The sequence below is a fragment of the Onychomys torridus genome, chromosome 21 (assembly GCF_903995425.1).
Source record: "Onychomys torridus chromosome 21, mOncTor1.1, whole genome shotgun sequence".
NCBI lineage: Eukaryota > Metazoa > Chordata > Mammalia > Rodentia > Cricetidae > Onychomys > Onychomys torridus.
In genome coordinates, this window is record NC_050463.1 from 23,545,494 (window position 1) to 23,568,437 (window position 22,944).

Here is a 22,944-nt window from a genome sequence, read left to right on the forward strand (position 1 = left end):
GGAAAAAAAGCTAAAACAAAGAAGGACTCAATAATTTGATGGTTTATATATTCATTTATTTATTTAATTTCTGTGGCTAGAAGGTGTTCCTGGGCTTGTTTGTTGTTTTGTTTTCGGTTTGTTTTGTTGTTGTTTTTGTTTTGTTTGTTTTGTTTTTGGTATTTTGGGAGACAGAGGTTCACATGGCACAGGCACAGGCTGACCTCGAACTCACGTAGCCGAGGATGATCTTGAACTCCCGATCCTCTCGCCTCCAGAATGCTAAGGTTACAGGCACCCGGTTCATGTTGTTCTGGAGCTCAAACCCAGGAGGGCACGAGTGCTCGGCCAGCGCCCTGCCGCCGGCATCCAGCCTGCCGCTTGCCTCCTTAAACCATTTACCCGTTTGTCCGTGGGAGTTTGGGATGCCCAGTCACTACATCATCCCATCAGCCTGTCTCTAACGCCAACTTTGTTTTGTCTCCCCTCCTGAAGGGCTGTCTGAAGATGAACCCAGACGACAGGCTGACCTGCGCCCAGCTGCTGGACAGCGCCTACTTCGACTCTTTTCGAGAGGAGCAGATGAAAAGGAAAGCCCGCAGCGAGGGAAGAAGCAGGAGGCGTCAGCAGGTACCTCGGTTGTTCACCACGTGAAGCGGTCTAGAAACACCCTGTCTCCCCCTTTTTCTCCTTTTCAAAGTGAGGCCAGAGGAGCACCAAGGCTTGGGTTGCGGCTGTTCTGACTTAGTTGTTTATCTCAGTAAATATCGGTGATTGCTGTAATAAACGTACAACCGCAAACGACCCAGCTTGTCGGCAGATCTCATTCTGACCATACGTTCCTACAGTTGAGCCTCTCTGTAGGTTTCCCAGGTCAGTCTCCAGTTGGTGGGCTCACGTGACCCTCCTGCCTCGGCCTCCCAAGTGGCTGGGAGTCGAGGTGAACAGCATCGAGCTCAGATTGCGCTTGAATCAGACATTGCATCCTTTCTGTTTCATTGGCGGGATATACAGCCTGCCAGATGGCGTACCTAAACCCTAACAAGGGCACCCTGATCACAACTGGATTGAATTTTGCCATCACGGGGACAGGATCCCAACCCTTTCAGTAGCCTCTAGATCACTGTTTCTCAACTCCAGTTCCAGGGGCTCTGATGTCCTCTTCTAACCTCCACATGTACCAGGTAAACCTGTGGCACACATACATACATGTAGGCAGAATACTCATACACATTCAAATAAAGTCAGTCTTTACAATTTTAATAAAGATTAGGGCTTGTTGATGAGGCTGAGACAATGATCTGTATGAATGTATAGGAAAAGCCCTGCTGCCTTGAGAACCTCTCTCTCACCCCACCCCATCCCACCGTTATTGTGGGAGGGGCTGCGTTATTACTCCCCCACCCCACCTCTGGGTACCCCAGGTGAATTGTTGCTTGGGAGTCTACCCTTGTACTAGCCTTAAAAGGGTTTGGGGGCGCTCACTCTTTAAACTCATAGAAGTACTAGCCTTGCCTTCAAGTGTGTCCCACCAATACCAACCAGGAACTTTACATACTGTGGTGGTCCTCAACCTTCCTAATGCTGCAACCCTTTAACACAGTTCCTCGTGTTGTGGGGAACCCCCCAACCATAAGATTATTTTCATTGCTACTTCATAACTGTAATGTTGCCACTGTTATGAATCATAATGTAAATATCTGTGTTTTCTGATGGTGAGATTACCAACGTTGTGTTTGGTGTTGGTGGACTTCCTTGGTAAACTGTATCCTCTCCGCCCACACATGGTGGTGGTGGGCCCCATAATGTACCCACTGTGAGACCTTACCAGCCCAAACAGATCCCCAGAGAGCAAAGCAAAGAGGAGGGGAAGACAAGGACCTGAGCTCAAAGAATTTGAGCTGAGCAGAGCACTTGCCTGACATGAAAAAACCCCTGGGTTGAATCCCCAGCAGTGCATAAATGAGGCTCAGTGCTTGTAATTCCAGAACTTGGGAGACAGAGGCAAGAAGGTCAGCAATCCATGGTCCATGCTCTTGGCCACATAGGAAGTTTGAGCTACTGAGACCCAGCCAAAACAAAGAAAGGAGAGAGGAGGGGGAGAAAGGGATGGGGAATGGGAGAATAGACAGAGGACAGATAGATGGACTGGCTGGTCATGGTCATGCATACCCATAATACCAGCATCCAGCATTCTGTAGGTAGGGGTGGGGGACGAATGAAAGTTTAAGGCTAGCCTGGCATACACATGGAGATCCTGTTTCCCTGTCTCCAATTTTTTTTTTTTTTTTAAAGGAGTTTGGAGATTTGGAGATTTTCCTGAGTGGTAGAGCCTTGAGTTTATTACACATTCTCTACCATCCTAGTGGAGAGGATCCCCATAAAAGACCAGCCCTCCCTGCAAAAAGAAAGAAAAAAAAGGAAAAAAAGAGGAGAACTTTAAAAAGACAAGTTCTAGGTCACAGCACTGTCCTTTAAGACAATGGTCACTCCTGCATGAGGGACGATCCCCAGAAGTGATCAGGCCACACTTTCCCCTGAAGCTCTCCCTGGGACAGAGTTAGGAAGCTGCTCCATGTTGTGTTTTTTTTAGCCTGTAATTTATGGTCCTAACCTGGACCTGGCTCCCCTATGCTCTCTCATGTATGCTCTGTCGAACTGAATCACACGGGGTACAACTTCCCAGCACCCCCTAAAAGCATCGAAACGCCTGATACCTCTTTGTTCTAGGGATTGCTTGGGGGACTTTGTCTGAAGGTAGCTCTGCACCCCTTTCCTGGTAGCTATCTCTTTTTTTCCCTGTCTCTCACATCCTCACTCTGGAGTCTGGCACCTTGGGCCACTGGGCTGTCCTGGCATGGGTATTTTCATCATGAAGTCCTTTCCAGGTTTTTATTCGGAAGCTTCTCTTTCCCTTGAAGGCCCTATCATATTTGCCTCTCACACATATTGTACCATTGCTATCTAACATCACCACCACCACCACCACCACCCCACCACCCCCACCATCCCCCACCCCCCCACAACCTCAAGGTCCAATCTTGGTCTCGAGACCCTTTCTCCTAATAAACGTCACTCCTAAAGGGTTCTTACATGTCGGCTCCCTATCCCTGATGGACTGCTGCCATTCTGTTATTATATTTAAAAGGAAGGAAGGAAGGAAGAAGGGAGACAGGGTACTCAAGGGTCTTTTACCTCCTATGGCTTCGCCTCAGGAGTTCAACTGTGTACCTAGACTAGACGCTGGGTCTCTGCATGGTAAGCAACCACTTCCTTAATACCAGTGTCAGCAGATAGAGGGAGAGGCCCCCTTTTTAAAAACATGGTGCAGGCAGGATGCTGTCTCCGGGGATCCTTGTGGAATAGCTGGTGGAAATCTTTTAAACACGGACTGCACGCTCAGAAGCACCATATTGAAGTAGGCAATAGTACAACCATGAAAACACTGAAATAGCTCACAGAACCAGATTTTCCATTCAAGTATCAGAGGAGCACAATTTTTGGAAAAGGGAGCAAGAATAATTTTTTTTGTTTTGTTTTTTGTTTTTTGAGACAGGGTTTCTCTGTGTAGCTTTGCGCCTTTTCCTGGAACTTACTTGGTAGCCCAGGCTGGCCTCAAACTCACAGAGATTCTCCTGGCTCTGCCTCCCGAGGGCTGGGATTAAAGGCGTGGGCCACCACTGCCCAGCAAGAATAATTTTTTTAAATTGGTGAGTTTTGCCACCTTTGTGCTGTGTGTGTGTGTGTCTTCGTCATTATTATTGTCTACCTTAACTCTTTTAACCCAAACGGCACCCGTAGAAACGGTTTTCAATTTGCTTTCTCATTTTTTTTTTTTTGTCTTGTTCTGCTATCAGAATCAACTGTTGCCTCTTATACCTGGAAGCTACATCTCCCCCACACCTGATGGAAGAAAACAAGTCCTCCAGTTAAAATTTGACCATCTCCCTAACATTTAGGGAACGTGTTCCTCCCGGTGCGTTCACTTAATATGTAGATATTTTTGTACGAGATAGGAATCCTCAGTGTTTCCAACGCAAACGAGCAGTGTGAAAATGAAGGTACCTCCGAGAACCGATTCGCTCTGAGGATTCTGATTCCTGTGCCTTCTCCACGCCAACTCCGTCTCCTAGAACAGTCTCTTTAAATGCCGTAATGCCAAAACGGCACACACAGGGAGGAGACGCTTTCAATTCCAACAGAGTTGTACTTCTTAGACGCTGCGACTCTGTGGGCTGACGCTTCGGTTTAGGGGAAGATTTCCATGCGTCATCTCTCTTCAGCTGACACTGTAACATCCTGAGTAGAAGCAGATCTGCTGGCTGCTGTCGACAGAGGGGACGACATTGAGCTGCCACACTGGAATGTCTTCTCAGGGGAGCCCGGTCTTTCTTTATTCTGCATTTACGTTGCTGTAGCATGGTGATCGTGAAAGGTGGTCTAGGTTTACTTACCTCTTGACTCAGGGGACACTCTGCTCTCCCTCTCTCTTTCACATGAGACATTGATGAGTCTACTTTTACAGCGAGTTAGAGAAAATTCCATACACGACCCATAGCGGACAGACTACAAGGAATCACCCACCACATGACAGTTATGCCCCCAAATCACTGGCTGCCCACTCTAAGGCCGTCCCTGGGGCACCATGCTTTCTTTTTCTTTTTCTTCTTTTTTAATCTACTTGGGGGGGGAGGGGCTTATGTGGAAGTCAAAGGCCTCACTCCCTGGAGGCCAGCCTGGTCTATATGGCAAGACCGTGTCTTATCACCTACTCTCTGAAAGTTGATTGAGCCCAATCCCTGCTGCTGGACATATAAAATATGTACAATCCATACATATGTAGAATGCCATTAATGTCATTTGTTGAAATAGCTAAAGATCTTGCTAGTAGTAGAAATGTATAAATGTCCTTTGCCTTGGTGGGTATCTTAGTATTTCATCTCTGACCTAATTACAGTTAGATTAAAACATCAAAGAATGATTATGTAGTCTACATTTTAAAAGTAGGCCTGTTCTGGTTACATTAGTTAAAAGGCTTATGAAAGGCTGGGGATGTGACTGAACTGATGGAGTTTTTACCTACTAGGCAGGAAACCCTGGGTTTCATCTCCAGCATGGAATAAAATAGCTGTAGCCATAGCTACCTGGAATTAGACATTCCAAGTTAGGACTGGAGAGATGGCTCAGAGGTTAAGAGCACTGGCTGCTCTTCCAGAGGTCCCAAGTTCAATTCCCAGCAACCACATGGTGGCTCACAACCATCTGTAATGGAACCTGATGCTCTCTTCTGGCCTGCAGTCATGTGTGCAGATAGAGTACTCATACCAATAAAATAAAATAAAATAAAGAAATTCAAAGTCGCTGTCCTTGGCTCCCTGTAGAGTTCAAGACCATGCTGGACTGGCATTTTCCAGGCATGATGGTGCATGCTTGTATCAAGGGGAAGAAAGGGAGATTCCAAGTTCAAGGCCAGCCAAGGCTGTACAGTGAGGCTGTCTCCAACAAACCAAATGCAAACTAATTAGAATTGTTCACAGCAGTTTCTGACCACCGTGTCTCTCAGTCCTTACTCTGAAGAATGCTTAGTGTTTACTGATCGTTTTAGAATGTGTTTGTGTGGAAGCCTGGCTATTTCAGATCACTTGAAACTATAACTATCGTTAATTAGCATTTAATAATTATCATAATAGTAGAGTTTACTACAAAGCAGCTTTGACTGAATACTGTTAAGTGCATAATATCATGGCGTTTAAAATGTTTAACTGAAGATATTTAGAAGAGCTGCATAGGGATTCAGCACTTCAGTGACTGTTTATTTGTGTATTTAACTTAACTTGATTGTTCTTTAATTTATTTTAATAAAAGCCAGAAATATTTCTGTCTCCTAATTTCTATTCAAATCAATGATCCTCCTAATGCTTCATACTCAAGTCAGAAAAACCGTCACCTCTGTCTGTGAATCCCACCACATGCTTTCTGACAGGTTGCCATGTCTGAGCAGCTGACCCAGCAAACTGCTCTTGTGGGAATTTTGACAGATGGGAACCTAACCAAATCTCTTCCAGCCTGACCAGCCCTGAGAATATCTAGGCAACTTTACCAGAAGGCTGCAAGAGGCTTTCTGTTTCAATCCATCAGCACATTTCTCTGCCCCTTTATAGTCCTGCAGAATGCAGCGTGGTCCTGTGTCTCTATGGTCTTGTGTCTCCGTGATCTTGTGTCTCTGGTGTGAGCCTGCAGAGTGAGTGCTTTGTATGGGCTTCCAAAAGGGAGAAGGATTCCAGACCAAATGCAGACCAAGGATCAAAGGAAAAGCAATTCCTCATGAGTGAGGTCACTGTTGGAATATGCTGCACTTCCTTTCTCTCCAACTAATCTTTCTGCTTCCTCTGTGGTGTGTGTGTGTGTGTGTGTGTGTGTGTGTGTGTGTGTGTATGTACACACGTACACACCTGTGTGTGGTGCACTCAACCAGTGGGCACACATAAAGGTCAGAGGTGGGATATATTCTCAGTCCTTTCTCTACCTCACTCTTTTTTTTTTAAATTTTTTTTTATTAAAATTTTTTTCATTTTACATACCAACCCCAGTTCCCCCTCCCTCCCCTTCTCCCACCTCCTCACCTCCCTCCCACTCTGCCCCCATCCACTGCTCAGAGTGGGTAAGGCCTCCCATGGTAGTCAACAAAGTCTGGCATACCAAGTTGAAGGAGAGCCTAGCCCCTCCCCACTGTATCAAGGCTGAGCCATCTACCTCACTCTTAAGCATTTATTTTTGTTTATTTGTTTGTTTGTTTGTTCCATGCCGTCAAGAAGTGCAGTCTCCTTCATCCCACCATCCAGGATGGCTTTGTGGACCTCCGGAGGCACAGACTGGACTGAGCCCTTAAAGGCCTGGCAGCTCTATTTCTTCTCTCTGAGAAGACAACCTAACATGCCTGAGGCCCTAAGTTCAAATCCTAGCATTGAAAAAAAAAAAAAAAAAAGTATTGTATGAAACAATAAAAAAAATTGTATTATATGCTGTGTAATCTAAGATGCTATGTGATATATTATTCTCATCACCCTCTAAGACTTAAAAATGTCTTTAATTATACCTGTGTCTTTAATGTCTGGAGAGGGACAGGCATGCTGAGGTGGTGTGTGTGTGTGTGTGTGTGTGTGTGTGTGTGTGTGTGTGTGTGTAAGGTCAATTTGTGAACTAGACAGCACAAAGGGAAGGATGAAGGAAGGTGTGGCAGGAGGATAAGAGAATTGGTAGCAGCTAGCTCACCACTGGAAACAAATCCATGCTTGTTACCTGTGTTGAAGGAGCCACGTCAGGATCTCCACCGTCCCCCCCTCCTCTGCAGCGTAAGAGGCCCCCTTCCCATTTCTGATCGGCTCCCAGAGTTCCCAGTCTCTGGTGGGCTCTGCTGGGTAACACCCAGGCAGCACAGACTCTCTGCCCCTTGCTCACTACTCACAGCTTGGGTGGGTTTTGTTGTCGGCCCGTGTTGCCTCTGCTGTTTTGTGTTGAGGTGGGCTGTCTTGTTGCCGGGCTTGGGCTTGAGCTTGCTATGTAGACATGGCTAGCCTGGAACTCCTGATCCTCGTGCCTCTCCCTCCAGGCCCAATCCTTTCAGGATCTATCCCGTTTGGGTGCATTGTGAAATGGTACACACAGCTTTTTCTCAGGGCTGTTATAGATGGAATGCAAGGTGAGGACAGAGAAGCGTGCCCTAGTCAGGGTGCATGCTCGGCCAGCATCGCAGAAAGTGAGTCCTGGTGTTCTCTAGCCTCTTAGTCTTCTGCAAGAGTCCTTCTGCTCTTTCCTGTCTGCGGCAAACGAGCTAAGTTCTGTGGTGTAGAATCCTGGGTGGGGTTGCTTTACACACTCACACCCACCGACCCCCCCCCACAAGCCCAAACCCACACACCTACACGCCCAAACCCAGCTTTCATTTTTGAGCAAACAAAAGCAATCTAGGAGATGTGAGGTGATTTTTGCAGTTTGACTCTGGGCTGGGCGACTTGCTTGGTGTTGCACACTGTTGCTTGGTGTTGCACACTGTTGCTTGGTGTTGCACACTGTTGCTTGGTGTTGCACACTGTTGCTTGGTGTTGTACACTGTTGCTTGGTGTTGCACACTGAAGTTCTTACACCATAGACAATGGCAGAGCAGAAATAGACCCACTAGATCCCACTCTGAAGTGGAAGAATACCACTCCTGCCCAGTAAGGGCATGCCAGGCTCTCTGATGAAGAGAGTTTCTTGGTGGAGAGAATGGATCTTTAAGTCCAAGTTGGAAGGAAACTTGAGTTTCCCACTTGCAAAGTTCCTAGGGAATAAAGGAAGTCCTGGAATCATAGAGGCGATGATTTCTCTGACAAATTTTCCCCCAAATATTTTCCCTCAGGCTCCTATCTCAAGAAATAATCAAATAAATGCTTAATGGGTGTTTTATATAACCATCCTTTAATATTGTTTTGCAGCTTGATTAAGTATTTTACAAATTTGCTATGTTAAAAATAGTACTGGCTTTTCTTCTCCCCCAAATAATATAATCTATTCATGGGCAATCTGGAAAATACAGATAAACCCAAATTGTAAAAAAAAAAAAAGAAAAGAAAGAAAGAAACTTACTCATGACCTCAGCAACTAGAGATAATACCCTGGCTGTTTAGATTCTACACATGTACGTTTTAATCTTTTTCTGTGCACACACACACACACACACACACACACACACACACACACTTCACAAAGGTAAAATTGCACTGACCATGGCTTTTGTGACTGTCCCTTGTCAGTTAGACATACTGTGAATATTTACATCTTTTGATTACATGTTCACAATGGGCACTAGGGAGGTGGCTTTGTGCTAAAGAGCACTTTTTGGTCTTGCAGAGGACTTGGGTTCAATTCCCAGGCACCCCATATGAAGTCTTACAACCATCTGTAACCCCATTTCCAGGGGATCCAATAGACACGCACGTGATGTGCATACATGCAGGCCAGCAAAACATTCATATACATAAAGTAAAACAAATAAATTTAAATATTTAAAGGAGTATTCATCACTTTATACAGGGCTTTCGGTTGTTGCTAGTTTTTGCTTTTAAAGTCGATGCTTTGAGTATCCGCACGGCTAGATCTTTGCACGCATCTACTGAACGGGATTTCCATCTGGATAAACAGCTTCAAATGGAACCGCTGGGTCAGCAAGTCTGCAGCCTGTTACTGCTTACGGTACATGTTGCCAAGACACTCCGCAGAAAGGCTTCTGCAAGTTCTCTTTCAGCAATGGTATGAGGTAGCGGTCATTTTCCACACTTGCAGCAGGGTCACGTGGCGTTAATCTGGGAAGTCACTGTTTTTGTGTTACTGGAGAAATGGCAAGGCTCTGTTATAGACACTTAGACCACACTGGTGACCAAGGAGAACAAAATAAGAACTGACTATATTACAAAGCACCCGTTTTTGTTGTTGTTGGGGTTTTTGGGTTTTTTTTGTTTTGTTTTGTCTTTATGATTTATTTATTACGTATACAATGTTCTGTCTGTGTGGATGCCTGTCGGCCAGAAGAGGACACTAAATCTCATTACAGATGGTTGTGAGCCACCAGGTGGTTGTTGGGAATTGAACTAGGGACCTCTGGAAGAGCAGTCAGTGTTCTTAACTGCTGAGCCATCTCTCCAGCCCCCCAACCACCTGTTTTCTCTCTCCATCTCTTCATGTGTGTACAGATGTGCACACAGTTTCTTCATTTGCTAAAATTATGTAAGAGGTGATGGCTAATCGTATAGGTCAAGGTGACTGTGTTCCGGAACAATTTGCAGCAAACCATCTCATGAGTTCTTCACAGCCCTAAATCATAATAGTGTTCTTAATATTTAGTATCCATTTTGGTTTCGTTTGCCTTCTCAGATAGGATCTCATGTAGCCCAGACTGCCTCAAACTTGTTATGTAGCAGAGGCTGACCTTGAACTTCCGCCTGTACCTTCTGAAGTAATAATTTACTGGTGTGTGGCAGCAGCCCCAGTTTCTGGGGTGCTGGGGAACAAACCCAGGGCTTCGTCCATGCTCGTTAAGGGCTATCAACTGAGCAACGGTCTTCACTCTTTTTGCTTTAAACCCATTTGTAAGTTAGCGTACAGTGTGATGGCTTCCACTGGGGCATCCTCATACATACACACTTCCCTTTATAGTCTGTCCTCATCTGACTCCTCCCCCTCAGCCACCCTCTGTGTCCCCTGACTGTGTCTTGCTGATCTTCCTCCCCCCTCTCCGCCCCCGAATTCTGCTTTAATGACGTGTGCATTTCATCACCCTCTCTCTTCTCAACCCTCCCTCCATTTTTAAGGATTTCATCCTTGCCCTCCCTGTCTCTCTCCGCTTTCATGGCCGACACCCGCTAGCACTGTTGTTCATCCCTCCATCGACAGACATCAATGCTGATCCTATTTAACTATTGTGAATAGTGTGATAATAACACCGATAACAGAGTATCCAGTTTTAAGGTTTTTATCACCTCATGTGTGTGAGTGTGTGTGTGTGTGTGTGTGTGTGTGTGTGTGTGTGTCTGTGTGCATAAACGAATCCTCAGATACCATAGCACACACATTGAGGTCAGAAGACAAGTCACAGGACTTAGTTCTTTCCTTCTACTGTATAGGTCTGGGAGATTGAACTCAGAGTGCTGGGATTAAAGGCATGTGCCACCACTGCCCGGGCTCATACCCATTTTTTTTTTTTTTTTTTTTTTTTGAGCTGAGGCTTGAACCCAGGGCCTAGCAAGCGCTCTACCACTGAGCTAAATCCCCAACCCCCATACCTATCATTTTAAAGAGCAAAATTGAGATGAGAAGTCAAACACCTAGGCAGCAGAGCCGATGTGCCACTGAGTTCATGTTTGAGTGGCTGTGCCCAAGGGCCCTCTTCTAAGGTCCATCGGGAGATTCAAGATGGATCTCTCTCTGTTCACCCTCTATTGTTGAGGAAGACCAGCTTCCCTAAAGGCAGAGCCTGTATTCCACAGAGGATACAGTGTGTTTAATGAAAAACGTGCTGTGTATACAAATAATTAAATAACTGAGCTGGGTGGAGAGAGGAGAGGGAAGAAGCTTTTCCATTAAGAAATTTCAAATAAAATATGTGGACCCTCTCCTCTCTAAGAGCTGGGTATCAGCCCCTTTTCCCTTTGAGGATGGGATGGGCTTAGTGACTGTCCTAACCACAGACCATGAGAATGAGGAAACAGTGGCTTTAAAGTGGAGGGACCTGGAGGCTCCATGGTAGACACATCATCCAGGTGTCACCATTGAGAAATCAAGACCTCCTATCTTTGATCTGCTGTGACGAGGGGGAGGCTTGGACTCTGGTCTCAGTCCCATAACCCGTGGCGTCAGTCTAACTGTGAGACAAGAGCAGCAGATGAAAGCAGACCGAGGGGGATCTGCTAAACATCCAGCCGGTCCTCCTCAAAACTGTCAAGAGTAGGAGCGAGGGAAGTGGGTCAAAGGTTGAGAGCACGTTTGTAAGGGGCTTGAGTTCGATTCCCAGCACCCACAGTGGTGGGTCACAAACGCCTGGTAAGTACTGCACATGTATACCCAGGCACATGCTCAGGCACATTGTCCTGCTTGGTTATTTTGTCGACTTGGCACAAGCTAGAGTTATTTGAGAAGAGGATCCTCAGTGGAGAAAAATGCCTCTATCAGAATGCCTGGATGCAAGTCTGTAGGGAATCTTCTTGATTAATGACTAACAGGAGCAACTGAGAGAATAGAGGGGTCTCACCCCTGGGCAGGTGATCCTGAGTTATACTTTAAAAGTCGGCTGAGTAAGCCATGAATGAAAAACCATTAAACAGTATTCCTCCCCTCCACCCCCCCATGCTTCTGCTTCCGTTCCTGCCTCCAGGTTCGAGCCCCGACGTCCCTTAGTATGGCGTGTGACCTGAGAGTTGTAAGATGAAGTAAACCCTTTCTTTCCCAAGTTGCTTTTGGTCATGGTATTTTATCACGGCAACAGAAACCCCTACCACATAAACACACAAATAAATTTTAAAAACCTATCAAGGTTATTGGAGCTGAGAATATAGCTCAATGTCTAAACCAGGTGTGGTGGTCCACGCCTGTAATGCCGGCGCTCCAGAAGCTGGAGCCTTGAGGGTCAGGAGTTCAAGGTCATCCTCGGCAACAAATTAAGTTCAAGACTAGCCTGGGTTACCGGATGCCAAGAGTGAGTGTCCTCTGAGCCAAGCAACCGCCATCTGGGAGCATTTGGCTGGACTCCCTTGGGAACGATGGGCTTGTTGTCAGTTTACACCCATGCCTATAGTGGCCGAGTAGGGCAGGAGATTCTGCCTGAGTATCCAGCTGTCCTGTACCATCTGGTCCTGCTGCAGGTGGCCTGGGGGAGGGGCTAGAGGATGTAGAGGAAGATCAGAATAGTGGAGCTCTATCTAGGCAGCTGTGGGGGAAGCCCTCAAGCCTGCTGCAGAGGCTTTTGGGTGCAGCTGTTTGGGGAAGGAGCTCCCACACCCCTGTAACCTCTCACCTCATTGGTCCTCCAGAGTGAATGATTTGTTTGTTAGGTTGCCTGTTCCAGTACGATCACTACCATGATGAAAAGAAGCAAGGGTGTAGCATCAGTAAGTAGGTTTTTAAGACTCTCTGGACCTAACCCCGTCTCTGCCCTCCCTGACACTGCTTCCCAGCAGCCATCTGGCGCCGGCAGAAAGGAAACTCAGATGGGACATGCAAAACGATCTCGAAAGCCTGTTCGTGGGAATACAACTAGATCGGCTTTGTATGGTTTTCTGCAGGACTGATAGGACCCTGGTATTGGCGAGTCCATGCCTGTAACGTGTCTCTCTAATTGTTGGCAAGCAAAGGAGATGTGCTGTGAGCCAGCGTGGAAAAGAAAAAGGCGTCCGATCAGCAGAACGTAATAGCCCTGCCTGTTGTCTTGTTCTGGCCGTTTCTCCAGTTATCTCCTTGGATCATGAGCCAGAACACTTCTCTGGTTACAAAGGCCAAGTCACTAGGACAAAGAGCACCACCTTGGCTGGATCACTGCAGGAATTTGCAAGAGCACAGTGGCAACCTTGTATCTAACTATGTGATTTCCGACACATTTGAAAGAGGCCAGTCAACAGATTTACAGGCCAGCAAGGCTCTCCAGCACTCTGTCATCCGCTAGGTTGTTTATTTTCAATTAATAACTCCATGAACACCTATGCACGTTGTTAAATATTCTACAAATCTTACACAAATATGATCTCAAAATTGCTAAGTAAGGGACACATCCAAGGGATGATCATAGTAAACCTCCATATATTTATACTGAACAGTCTCAAAGAAGTAAGTATAAAAAGCCAAGGGCAGAGCAGTGTCCATAAAATGCCACCACGCACATGAAAGAAAACATTGGTAGATACAGATATTAAAAGAGGTAATGATATAGATGTGGGTTGTTTTCCTTTTGGTAGGATAAAAATACAACATAATATATATGTTTCTTTTGTGTGTTTAGTGTATGTGGATGGAGGCCAGAGGACAACCCTGGTTTCTTCCCTAATAGTTCTTCACTTTTGAAGTGTGTGTGTGTGTGTGTGTGTGTGTGTGTGTGTGTGTAAACAGTGTTTCTCCCTGAACCCTGCACTCATGGATTGGCTAGAAGACTGGCCTTTGACCTCCAGGGATCCGTCTGTCGTGGCGTGCTTACTCTAGGCTTACAGAGCACCCATCTACACCCACATTTTTCCTCACATAGGTGCTGGGATTCAGGTCCCTCCATGGAGGGCACTTTTCTGATGGAACCATTTCCACAGACTCTCACTTTCTTTTTTGATTTCATGATGTGAAGGGAGAATGTTCTTAAGCTCCACTGAAGATAGAATTCCCTCAGTTTTCTTTCTTTCTTCATTTCACGGGTACTGACTGTGGGGGTGGGGGTTTAAATGTAGAGGTCAGAGGACAACTCAGCAGGAGTCATTCATCTCCATCCATAATGTGGGTTCAGAGAATCAAACGGAAGTTGTCAGGCTTGGTGGTAACCGTACTGGCTGAACCTTCTTTCCTTTTCTAGAAACTTCCAAAGTTTGGACTTCGTCAATTGGGTTTTTGCAAGATTATGCAGCACAATGACCTCAGAGGTCTGTGCAGCTTACAGCAGCAGATGTTCACCCTGCTCCTTTCAGAGGTCAGTTGCTGTGACCTAGATGCCTCAGCTTTCCTCCAGGCTGCTGTGATCCAGGTTGCAGGTTGGGAACAGGTCTGAGTGACTTATCAGGGACTCAGGCTAAAGTGAAGGCCCCGACAGGGGATAGTCCCTTCTTGGGTCAGAGGTCACAGGGACAAAAGGCCCAGTGGAGACTTCACATTGCCTCTAGAATGTTGTGCTCAGCTGTGGTACGAAGTCACATCTACTCACAGTTGATCTATTTTCTGGTGCAAATTGAAGAGCCAAGACCAAACCAAGGAAGCTCCTCTACTACACTGTAGAGTCTATGAGAAGGAATGATTGAATGTCTTTCTTGCATCTTTGTAGGACATAGCCATCCACAAAGCCAATGCCATCAATTCGATTTCACAACCATAGTTGTTGTAGTCTTCACAAAGGACTTTAACTGGTTAGTTTGTATCAACTTGATACAAGCTGGAGTCACCTGAGAAGAGGTAATGCTCACGTCAGATTAGCCTATGCATAAGCCTGTGGAGAATTTTCTTGCTTGACGATGGATGTGGAAGGGCCCAGCCCACTATGGGGGGTGCCATCCCTAGCCAAGCGGTCCTGGGGTGTGTGTATATGAAAGCAAAGCAAGCAAGCCAGGAGGAACACTCCGGTCTCTATCGTCTCTGCTCCAGTTCCTGCCTCAGGTGCCTGCCCTGACTACCCTTCATGGTGGGCTACAACTATAAGCTGAAATAGATTCTTTCCTATGCAAGTTGCTTTTGGTCTTGGGGTTTATCAGAATACTAGAAAGCAAACAACAGCAATTAGAAGGGAGGCAGGGGCAGACAGTAGCGATGGCATAAAATGAAACTTGAATTTGGGCTTACAGATAAAAACCTCCTCTAATGCCCCAACCACAGGGGACGTTTTCGCTCCCAACTCACCCCATGTAAGCTCTCTTCTCTTCACTCCCCACATCCCTCTCTCACCTCCTCAGTTCTTTACTCCCTCCAGTTCTTGGAATTTTGGGGATTGGTGTTCCGGAACTTGGGCAGGAAGTGGGCGACCCAACAGAAGATTAAACATGCCTGGTTTCTGGTTCCGTTATCTTTGCTTACATAACCACCCCAAACCTGAGGGCCAAAAGCAGCAGCCATGACATTATCTCCTGGTGGGGGGGAGAGGGAAGGTGGGGCTCAGTAGCATGAGTCTTTGTGCTGGCTTCTCAGACCCATGTGGCTGCCCTCAGATAGTCGGGGATTGAGCAGCCAAGATGGCATCACCCCTGTCTCTATTCAAAGATGGAGTATGGTTGATTCACTTGGGGGTAGTCCCCACCTCCCTCTGTGTGTGTGTGTGTGTGTGTGTGTGTGTGTGTGTGTGTGTGTAGCTGTGCACATGTGAGTGCAGGTGCTGGAAGAATCTGGAAGAGGGCATTGGGTCCCCTGGAGCTAGAGTTATAGGCAGTTGTGAACCACCTGAAGTGGGTACTGGGAACTCAACCTGGGTCCTCTGCAAGAGCAATATGTGCTCTTCACCACTGAGCCATCTCGGCAGCCTCTGTGAATGATTTCTTACATTCTAGAGACTGGAATTAAGATGAAAGGGGAAAAGATGCATGGGCTTTAAACTTTTTTTTTTCTTTTTTAAGATTTATTTTTATTGTATGTATGTGAATGTTTCACCTGCATGAATGTACATGCACCACATGCATGCCTGGTGTTTGATGAGGCCAAATCCCTTGCAAATGGAGTTACAGGGGTTTGTGAACCTCCATGCAGGTGTTGAGAACTGCTTCTTTCCATCATGGAGCATCTCTCCAGCCCTCCTTGAGCATCTTATAAGCATCCCATCTTCATCCCTACATATACATTAAAGGTCCAACTACTAGTCACTGCTGCATTTGGGATTAAAGTTCAACACAGGAATCCCAGGAGACAAACATCCAGACCTTGGCATCAGGAGGCCAAAGGTTTCCTGCTGTTTATCTTGAGGCAAAGTCCTTACTGGAATCCTCCAATTTGCAGAAGAGTGTTATCTTTGTAACGAAGAGATAAGCATTCCAAACAAACTGACATTTAAGTAACAATAAGGGGCTTTTAATAATTTAAAAGCTTAAATCTTTTGGAAAACAAACCAGAGTTAACAGCGGGTAACACAGTAACTGTCCCTTAAAAGAAACTTATACTTTGGGGAATTTTTCTTGGAAACCCATGCTCAGAAAGGGTTATACTTTAAAAGGTCAGATACTTAAAAACCTCAACAATATAATCATGTCTCGGAACAAAAACATCAGAGTTCTGCACTCAGGAGGCAGAGGTAGGAGGATCTCTGTGAGTTCAAGGCCAGCCTGGTCTACAGAGCTAGTTGTAGGACAGCCAGGGCTACACAGAGAACCCTGTCTGGAAAACAAACAAACAAAAACCCCTAGGAAACAGAATTTTCCAACACACATTGAATATGTCTTGTTAAAAGTTTAAGAATCAATCAGCTTCCATCAACTGGTAAGAATTAATTAGCTGGTCTCAGAGAAAAAAAATATTTTTTTTTTAACTAAGAAAATTTCAATAAAACACACAATTGTTAGGCTTAAAATGAGTATTGTGATGTAATAATCTTATTCAATAATACATTCATAAGAGTTATTCCTGATTTTTTTTTTTCTTAAAATAGGGTTTCATTCTGTAGCTGTAGCTGGCCTGGAACTCATAGTAATTCTGCTCTGCCTCCAGAGTGCTAGGATAGGTGTGTGACACCACACCAGCCTTAACCCTCCCTCCCTCCGACCCTTCCTCCTTCCCATCCTTCTCTGGTACTTTTTAGCTGTGGAACCTTTATAACAGTGGTCCTCTACCTTCCTAATGCTGTGGCCCCTTCATACAGTTCCTCATGGTGTGGGGACCCCCAACCATAAAATTATTTTCATTGCTACTTCATAACTGTAATTTTGCTAGTTATGAATCATAATGTAAATATCTTATCTGCAGGATATCTGATATGTGTGAAAGGGTTGTTCCACCCCCAAAGGGTCATGACCCACAGGTTGAGAACCTTTGCTTTACAGGCATGTGTTTTTTCAAGGTGTGTGTGTGTGTGTGTGTGTGTGTGCGCGCGCGCGCGTGCATGCATGTGTACATGTGTATGTGTGTACGTGTTCGTGCGTGCGTGCGTGCGCGTGCGTGCGTGCGTGCCTGTGTGTGTGTACAGGTGTGTCACAGCCCCGGGGATGTTTTTTATATGTAGGTGCATTTTACCCATGGTGGCCATGTCTCCAGGGCTCACACATGGCCAATGGCCTCTGGGCAGACTACACAGCTCTAGGGAGTTAAGCTTTTATTGGGATTTATCTTCCTTGTTTCCAATGTCATTCCTAACATGGGTTATTTCATCCTGGATTAGTGTATTGAAAACAAACAGTCATAGACTCTTTCCCCAACAATCTTTCAAAATAGCAGATCAGGAAGACACTGTCTACCAGGATCTGACTTCCGCCTGCTTCTGTTGAAAATGGTCTGGAGACGCTGGGTTTTTGCATCTAAAATCCCTTCTCAGTTTCTTCACTGGACATAGTCTGAAGGAATTTTGAAGCAGGTGAAATATGCCCCACCTACCTTCCAGTTGCTAAGACCTTGGGAAGTCTTCCACCCAGCTTTGGCTACCACCTCTCAGAAACAGAGTCAACTTCACCACAGCACTTGAAACTGTTGTGAGCCCTGAAGTCAAGAGCTGGCCACCCAGAAAAAGAAGGCCATGCCATGCCTACCCTGCCATTGTCCTTCCCACACCTTCTTTGCTACCTCACATGCTGAATTAGTTGCTAACTAACCCAAGAGAACCTAAGTAAGGTTGCTCCTTGGCAGTCCCATCTCTTCCTCAAGAGCAGATTGCGAGCATTACTCTGTTTTCCTCCTTCCTTTTGGCAAGAATGGGAGTAATTGGATTAACCTTGGAAGGTACCTGTTAAGGGTCCCTCTGCTGAGGATGTAGCTCAGTGGTGGTGTGCTTGCCTAACATGTACAAGTCCACCACCAGTGCTTCAAACGAACATCAAAGACACCCTGAATGTTCGTGGAGCATAGATGCCCACTAGTCTAGAACTCCTACCTTGGACTGTTTCGTGACAGAGAAGAAAACATTTGCGAAGCTTGAACGGCTAGATTTGGGAGTCTGGGTGGGATAGATGATTTTACTCCAATTACTTTAGCTACTCACCCTGGAGCACTGTTTCCTTAGGTGCACGGCTACAGCTTTTTGGGAGCTCCCAATACCAAGCCAGACTCCAACAGTCATTCTAGAAAAGCCGAGATGAAGGAAGGAAATTCCCAGCATATTAGCAGGGAAATGTCAGTGTCCTCACCGTGTTATCTCTCCAGGGCTCACCTGCTTCATCTGCCTAGGGCTCCAGCCTGCAAGGAAACACCCGGGGCTATCGTTTATCTGATGTAAAGATGGCTGTTCTTTGCTTTCTGCCTCCGTGATGAACACTAAAACCAAAAGCAACTTAAGAGGAAAGGGTTTATTTCAGTTTACACTTCCGGGTCAGAGTCCATCATTAAGGGAAACCATAGCAGGAACTGAAAATCACGAAAGAATGAATGCTGCTCATTCTCTGGTGTTTGCTCAGCTCACTTTCTTATACAGCCAAGAACCACCTGCCTAGGGATGGTGCTGCCTACTGTGGGCTGGACCTTCTTCCATCAATTAGCAGTCAAGACAAAGCCCCACAGACATGCCACAGGTCAATGTGAGCTGAGCAATCCCTCCCTTGAGACCCGGTCAGATAACTCTAGGCTATATCAAGTTGACAGCTGAGGCTCACTAGGACAAGGGCCAATAGTGGAAGTGTTAATTTCCTCTACAGGAATTCTGTGTGCCTGTGCAGTACTGAAGTTTGACGGCACAGCTTTGCCTATTACTAGGCAAGAGCTCTACCTAGTTGAACTAGTTTTCTTTTTTATTGTGTGTGTGTGTGTGTGTGTGTGTGTGTGTGTGTGTGTGAATGGCTGTACCACAGCACACATGTGGAGATCAGAGGAGAACTTGCAGAAGTTGGTTCTCTCCTTCCACCACATGGGTCGCAGGATTGAACTCAGGCATGATAGCGAGGACCTTTATCTGCAATCTACCTTGCCAGCCCGGGGAATCTGATCTTTACACAGACTGGTAGCAACAAATGACGAAAATATTTCCAACATCTGAGTTACTCAGTTGTAACAGATGGCCATGCAGAGCAGCTGATGGCTCAGAACAAGCCCAGTTTTTCTCAGGCTTTCTCTACCAAGTGTTTAAAACCAAGGGGGCCAGGTGTGGTGGCGCACGCCTTTAGTCCCAGCACTCGGGAGGCAGAGGGCAGACAATCTGTGAGTTCGAGGCCAGCCTGGGCTATAGAGTGAGTTCCAGGACAGGCTTCAAAGCTACACAGGGAAACCCTGTCTGGGTGAGAGGAGGATGGAACTTTGCAGGCTGGGGGGGAGGGGCAGGTACTGGGCTACTCTCTCACATCATTACTTACTACTCACTACATCATGACTACTTCCTCTCCCTGGATTCTGAAAATGATTATTCTCACTTGGAGTATAAAACGTACTCAGAGTGGCTAACGGTCCACTAGTCTAGTGTCATTTCTGGTTTTGGGGTAAAACACCGATCAAAAGAAACTTGGGGGAAGAAAGGATTTATTCAGCTCACAATTCCGGGTTATAGGCCATCATGGAGGGAAGTCAAAACCTGGAAGGCAGGCATGGCTCCATTCCAGGCTGCATTACCTCTGACCAAAGAACCGACTCCACAGCCAAAGAAATACAGATCAGGAATCACGGAGGACGCTGCTCGAAGCCTAGCTTCTACTCAGCCAGCTTTCCTGTACAGTTCAGGACCACCTCTAGGGATGGCACCACTGACAGTGTGCGACAGTGTGCTGGGCCCTCCCACGTGAATTAACAGTTGAGACAAACTCTCCCACGGACAAGCCCACGGGGCCCATCTTACTTACCTAGGTAATTCCTCAGCTGACTCTGGGCCGCATCAAATTGACAGTGAAAACTAACCAGGTCACTGCTGCATAATCCTCGTGTTTTGCACATTTGTATGTGACATGTGTGGATATATGTGTTTTGTATAGGCGTGTACGTGTGTGCCGGTGTGCTCTCCCCTACGTATGTGTATAAGTGGCGGAGGTCACGGTGGGGGTGTCTCCCTCAATCTCTTTCTACATTATTTTTGGAGATGGGGGTGTCTCACTGAACCTGGAGTTCACTTGGTTTCTTAGGTGGGTTCTAGGGACCTGAACTCAAGTCCCCACGCTTGCCAGGCAAGAACTGCTCTCACTGAGCCATCTCCCCAGCTGGATCCTCATTGTGCTTCGTGGGTCAGCCCTAGCCTAACCTACCTGCCAGGCTAAAACCCTGAATGGATTAAGAGTATATTCCAAATAGATTTAAAAATTAAGAAATTTGAATACTTGGTTTTCTCTCTGGTGCTGGGGATTATAAGCCAAGTGAATTCAGGGCCTTGCACAGGCTAGGTGAGCCCTCAGCCACAGAGCGATATCCCCAGCTGTAATACTTTTACTTTCCCTCCCTCCCTCCCTCCCTCCCTCCCTCCTTCCCTCCCTCCTTCCCTCTCCCTCCCTCCCTTCCTGCCTCCTCCTTCACTCCCTCCCTCCCTCCCCTCCCCTCCCTCCCTCCCCTCCCCTCCCTCCCTCCCTCGCTCCCTCCCTCTCCCTCCTTCCCTCCCTCCCTCCCTCTCCCTCCCTCCCTCCCTCCCTCCTTCTTCACTCCCTCCCTCCCTCTCTCCCTCCCTCCCTCCCTCCCTCCATCTTCTCCTCCTCCTCCTTTTACATAATTGAAGGGGAATACTATTAGAAAGAAATAATGGCTTTTGAATTTAATTCATTTTTCTTGTTTTGACAGAGCCTCCAGTCACCTCCCAAGAACTGGGATTATGGGTATGGTGGCTCACCATGAAATATCATCAAAAACAAAGGAGAGGCTGCCACATGAATGAGCTTTGACAGGCATTCTGCTGAGAGAGGCCAGATACTACAGAAAATAACATACGGTTCGATTTGTGTGCTGGATAGACTATCCAAATTCCTGGAGAGAGAAGCATAGTGATTACCAGAGGCTGGGAGGTGTGTGGCGGGAAGAAAGATATCGTTTGATAAGGACAGTTTTAGTTCAGGGTGATGAGAAAGTTCTGGAATGGACAATGGTGATAGTTACACAACCCTGTGAAAGTAACTAATTCTACTCCCTCCGTTTGGTACATGCCTATAATCCCAGCATTTGGGAGACCGAAACAGGAACCAGCATGAGCTACATAGTGAAATCAAGGTTATCCTGGGCTATATATCCTGGGCTATATTTTCACACACACACACACACACACACACACACACACACACACACACACGCCATCTCAAACAAAATAAAATGAAACAAAACCTCAAGGAAAACAAAGCTAAAAACTGCTTTTTCCAATGAAAGCATGCATGGTGGTGTCTGGGTAAAAACACACGGTACATGGAGGCTGAGGTGGGAAGACTGAGTTCTGCATGGAGCCTGGGCTACACAGTGAGCTCCCATCCTAAAACTCCAAACCCAACAAAATGGTAAAAATGGCAATTTTTATGTGTTTAGTCATAATTTTAAAAAGACAAAAGAAAAAAATAAGGCGTGTTGACAAATATGTAACCCCAGACCCCAGTATTCACTTGGGGAGTTAAAGCAAATTCAAGGCCATCATGGACTACATAGTGAGACTGTGGGTCAAAACACAGACAGACAGACAGACACACACACACACACACACACAAAAACAAACAAACAAACCCCACAAAACAAACACAAATTTTAAAAATAAAATTTTAAAGGCAAGAAAAAAAGGAACTGTTGATACATCTAGACAGCAACATGGGTGAACCACTAATTTGTTGGACTTTCCCAGAAATCAGGAGAAAGAAATAATAGCCAACCCCCCAAACAGGCCAGTTTTAGCACGACAAGGAAGTACCCTCCGGGTTAACGCTGAACGGAAGGTACCTTCGGAATGACCATCCCCTCCGTTTCCATTTCTGCTTTCTTCAGCCCCTTTTTCTGCCTTTAGAGACCACTTCCTCTGCTCAGCGCATTAAAAGTTTTCTTTTAAGTGTATTCATTTATTATGTGTGTGCCTACAGGAATTTCTGTGCACCGAGGGCATGCAACCGAATATGAGCCTCTTGGTGTGCGTGGGGGTCTTGGGAACTGATCCCAGGTCCTCTGTAAGAGCTCAGAATTGCTAAGCCATCTCTCCAACCTTCCTCTGAAGACCTTGTGTTTTATTTATTTTTTTAGAGGGTCTTGCTATGTAGCCCAGGCTGGCTTTGAACTCATAATCCTCCTGGATGCTTGGATTAGACGTGTGCACTACCAAATCTGGTTTGGGACTTTTTTTTCCCGTAACTTTCTCTTTTCTTGTCGACAGAGATGGAGGTACAAAGAGGTACTCCTAAGCATGGGAGTGGGCTAGAGAGATGAGAAAAGACAGTCACCTAGAAACCTAGCATTATTGTTTTGTGTTTCTTTTCATTTTTATTCTTGAGACGGAGGCTAACACAAGAACTGGCTTGGAACTCTCTGCAAAGCTGAGGAAGATTTTGAACTTTGGGTCCTCCACACACACCCCCCCCACCTCTCTGGGGCTGGGATTAGAGGCATGCACACACTCCGCCCAGCTTATTTGGTACTAGGGATCAAACCCAAGGGCTTCCTGTATGGTAGGCAGGGGCTTTATTAACCAAACAACATCTTTGTCATGTC

At 46.2% G+C, this 22,944-nt stretch overlaps 1 protein-coding gene across 2 annotated transcripts in view; it reads left to right on the top strand.

The window, feature by feature from the left end:
- Window positions 1-5,192, top strand: part of Cdkl4 (cyclin dependent kinase like 4) — a 44,922-nt gene extending 39,730 nt beyond the window's left edge. For both annotated transcript variants that reach the window (XM_036170925.1, XM_036170926.1), the window contains exons 10-11: window positions 475-609; window positions 3,837-5,192. In XM_036170925.1, coding sequence (XP_036026818.1) covers window positions 475-609; window positions 3,837-3,938 — 237 coding nt within the window. In that variant the 3' untranslated portion in view covers window positions 3,939-5,192. The remainder of the gene's footprint in view (window positions 1-474; window positions 610-3,836) is intronic.
- Window positions 5,193-22,944: the final 17,752 nt, after the last annotated feature.